Below are 4,447 nucleotides of genomic sequence, written 5' to 3' on the forward strand. Positions count from 1 at the left end.
CGTAGACCGCCTAAATGACCGCCTAGCCGCCAAGGCGGCCACCTAATCTATTTTTTTTAATAATATTTTATTTATTTATTTGATCTAAAATTTTATAAATATCATTTATATTCATAATTTTGATGAAAATTACACTATATTAAATTTATATATTCTATTTGTGTGTTTTATACAATCTTAAACAAGAAAATGTATTAATGTTATATACAATTAAAGATTAACATGTTTTATAACATAGTAAACAATCTAAAAATTCCGTCCCGCGTGATTTCCGATTAATCCCCGATTTTTTCTTTAGGCGCTAGGCCCAACTCGACCGCCCGACTAGCGCCTAGCGCTTTCCCGAACAGGGCTTGTGCTTTTCAATCTCTTTTCTATATAAGGCTAATTAGCCATTTAGAAAGGATGAGTTCATATGATGAACAAGATCAAATATGCTCCCACTCAATAATAGACTTTTTGTTATTTTCACAATTGTTTATTCTTAACTGAATTCAAATGAAATAAACGTTCGTGTAACCATTTTAAAATGACTTCACATTTATTTATTTTCTTGAATGCTTATGATTTTTCATGTAGTTACAATATTTATGTACACTGACGTTTCCATCTTTTTCTCCCAAGTAAAGATAAATTTTGAAAGAAAAAAACAGGCACTCTTATTGCCAGGGATGAGAAACCAAAACAGAAACATTCACTGAAAGCTTCATGTTCTAGACTGCTCCATCAACCTCCCAGATATAGCAGCCGCAAGAGCAGCTGTAAACTTTGAATCTTTCGTTAACGAAGACGCCATTTGCTGAACCAGAACATCTTGCATTGTTTCCCTTTCGTTCTTCTCCAAAGCTAAACTATGACCACCATGAACCATATCCAAAGTCACAGTTCTTGATCCAACCTGGCTAGTAGCGTCCCCTTCAGAAGCGTTTGGACCTAAGTGGTTATGTGTCCCTTCGTATGTAGCTACCAGTATTGACGGATCCTCTGCGCTGCGTTGCACCTGAACAACAACAAAACAAGCCACAAGTCATATCATTAGACCGCTGAATAAGCAGGGATAAACAGTTACAAATGAAAATCAAACTCAATGTGTGTAACTTACCTTCTTTTTTACTGGACAAGAAGGTGCAAATGAGCATCTGAAGTAAGCTCTTGGTGAGGGATTATCTCTTGTAACTTTTTGTCCGTATTTCCTCCATTGATATCCATCTTTTACTGTCTGCAAAGTGATTCCACAAATATAACACTCTGTTTAGTTCTTCTGCCTCCATTACAAACATAGACATGACATGATATTCAGATGAAACGCTTACCAAGCTTGTGTCGGAAGAAACAGCAGGCACGTAAACTGTTGAAACCTGTGCTTTGTTGAAGCTATCAGTGACTGGTCTTTTACAAGAAATAAGCTGATTTTTCTGCTCATATTGCTGCTTCTGATGATGATGATGATGATGATGATGATGATGAGCTTCGTTGCTGGAGCTGTTCTCATTTCTTCCACTACTGAGTCCATTAGGAAGGCTTAAGGATTCATCCGAATCTTGTTTTCTTCTCTTTGTAGGTTGTTCGATCTGATCTGTTTCAGGGCTTTGTCGACGACTCTGAAGCTTCTCCAAATGATGTTGTAGTGCGCAGTAGTTCTCGTAGACAGTTGCAAGCATCTCTGTTAGCTTCTTGTTCTCTGAGTTGACTCTGTTTAGCTCCTCTCTTAACTCACTTGCGCTCTTTATCATTACCATTAAGATTTAGAAAAAATATAACCATTACCACCAAGAACTGTTATACTTTGTTGCAAACAATTCGAATATAATTGCACACTAACTAACCTCATCTTTGACCATCCATTTCCTTTTCAAATCAGCAGAAGTTGAAACCTTGACCTCCTTTTTCTGAAAATGTGAACCCTAGTCAACAAAAATCGAAAGGAAACAAAAAATAAAATAAAATACAAATGATATATAGATCATGCGAAGTCTGGACTCACCGGAAGTTTTTCCGGGAAACTACGATCGAGAGTGTTGGTGTTGAGATTGAGAGATATGTCGAGAAACGAAGAACAGTCCATTAAAAAAATATAATAATTATTGTTTTAAAGACACAGACCAAAGGAGTGGTTGATGCTTAAAGCCTTGAGTCTTGATTTGCTTTCTTCGGTCGCAATTTGGTGGTCCGAAATGAATGGGTAGTGACTTCTTTATATATATACGTAAACTAGAAAGAGTTGTCTGTGGCCAATAACATAAAGAAAGAAGTTTTTGGATTTGTTTGGAAGGAAAGTCGTCGGAACGTGACGATAAATCTAAAGAGCATAAAGTCTTGAATACATTAAAGACTTCGAGGGAGAAAGATAAAGCAAAACAAGACATAAAAAAAACCATTGTCTGTGGAAGCACAGTGATTGGCTAAATCAGTGGGTTTCTTCAAAACATTGGGTGTGATTTGAGTGATCTAGTTACGTGTGTATAAAGCTTACCACGTGGAGTAAGTCTTATTTACAGTATAAGTTATATATCATATAACTGATCAATGATGCCAAATAAACGAATACAGTAATATATTTTATTATTTCTTACAAAGATTTAATTTGTTAAACAAAAACACACACTCTTTCTAATTTAAGTAGGCAAAAGTAACAAAAATCAGGTTGAAAAAGGGAGTTAGTCAAATAAATTTGAAAGTAGGTCGAATTAGATTATACGACATTCTCAAATATACCGTCCAAAGACTTGAACGTTATTTTTTTTTTTCATCTAATTTTATTTAATAACTAGGTAGTAACCCGCGCTTTGCGCGGGATTATATATCTATATCATTGTTGATTGTATATATTATGATTATGTATAACATAAGGTTTAGCTTAAGTAAACGGTGCGTAAAAACTAAATGTATGATTCAGTTAACTATGATGTTATCGACCCTGTGATTATACGTGATTAATATGTGTAACCCGGAGTCTATGACTCGAGTTTATTCTGACTTGATGTTGATATACATGTTAACTATTCGGCAACCAGTGTGATTATACATGTTTTTTTTGATAAACTGAAGTCTACAACTCATCTTAATGTTAATAAACTTCAAAAAGATTGGTCAAAACACTCGAAATTCGTTTCTTTCGGTAGATTAATGAAAATGAAAAGCAAAACTATAACAATGTGGAATAAATAAAAAATAGTTCTCGAAATTGAAAAAACAACATTGAAGCATAAAAGCAATTGAAGGTTATTCGACCTTCGAAAACACATAATTAGTTTTTAATTAAAAAATCCCAAAATAACATAAAACTTTCATAAGATAATATAATAAAAGTCTTCAACTCTCTTGAAGTTGAATCAAAATCCACGGAATGGAATCCTGAAAGTAAAAAAAAAAATCAATACTATTAACATATACTAATTATGCTAACTATTGTTAGATAAAATCTTGAAATCATTATAAACTCACATTCCAGCCATCTTAACGTGGAGTATACTCAACGATTTTGGTTTTGGGATGGAGACTAAGAGAGGCGGAGGTTAATATATATTTACTATCCTCTTAACATTAGGTTAGAATATTTCACCTTTGTAAATTAGGAAAGAACCTAGAGTTTTAACATAATTTTAGACACGATTACTTATTGAAAACTTGGGGACCAAGCATTATAAATAAGTTTCTATAAAACTTGGCTTCTGTTAGATTTAAGGACGATCAAAACTGATATTTTAAATAAATCAATTTCAAATAAATAAACCGGCTATTAATTTAATCTCTTTAAAAAACGAACACAACCATAATCCAAAATATGTTCATATTTTTTTTAATAGACTTTGGAAGTTACAGTCGTGGTTTTAGCTACATGAAACTCACGTACTCTTCGAGCAGCAACACCTATATATCGTCTCTATGATTATATTTAGTATGATGAAGGCGAAGGTGATAACGTTGAAAAGAAAATATATACATTCTATAAGCCGAAAAATGAAACAGAAACGGGTTATTGACAAAGTCAGAAGAAGCATGTGGTAAAAACATGTTAATAGCAGCTTAGCAATAGTTTGAAATTGCTCTTCCGGAAGTCGCTTGTCATCTCCAAGAATCTCAAACAATTCACCCTGAGAAACAAAGAGTTCCATCATATAGGTGCAAGTATAGGCCTCATAGAGCAATTCTTTTGGAAACTACAACCAAACAAACTTGGGCAAACTCAGTGACAACGTAGAACTCTTGTTCGTTCTTGACGTGGCTTCTGCAATATCTTAAAGCAAACACACAAGTACGGTCAAATCCAATGAGACTCACACACACACCAGGTGATGTGATAGCATAGAACACCTCTTCTCTCACGTACTCCTTCTCCTTCTCATGTACTCTTTCTCCTTCTCCTGGATGGAAAATAATAAGTCAAGTCATGATTGTGTAAGACTCCTTCTCCTCTCTAAAAATCTATTATGTGACCAAACAATTA

The 4,447-nt window shown here is 34.2% G+C and overlaps 1 protein-coding gene across 1 annotated transcript; it reads right to left on the bottom strand.

Moving 5' to 3' along the window:
- Positions 1 to 506: 506 nt before the first annotated feature.
- Positions 507 to 2,204, bottom strand: LOC106343768 (WRKY transcription factor 18-like). Its single transcript, XM_013783071.1, has 5 exons — positions 1,985 to 2,204; positions 1,827 to 1,889; positions 1,314 to 1,724; positions 1,103 to 1,219; positions 507 to 1,000 (listed from the first exon to the last, which is right to left on the bottom strand). Exons 1-5 carry the CDS (start codon positions 2,063 to 2,065, stop codon positions 707 to 709), a joined length of 966 nt encoding a protein of 321 aa, XP_013638525.1. The 5' UTR covers positions 2,066 to 2,204; the 3' UTR covers positions 507 to 706.
- Positions 2,205 to 4,447: the final 2,243 nt, after the last annotated feature.

Source organism: Brassica oleracea, chromosome C1 (assembly GCF_000695525.1).
Source record: "Brassica oleracea var. oleracea cultivar TO1000 chromosome C1, BOL, whole genome shotgun sequence".
Lineage (NCBI taxonomy): Eukaryota > Viridiplantae > Streptophyta > Magnoliopsida > Brassicales > Brassicaceae > Brassica > Brassica oleracea.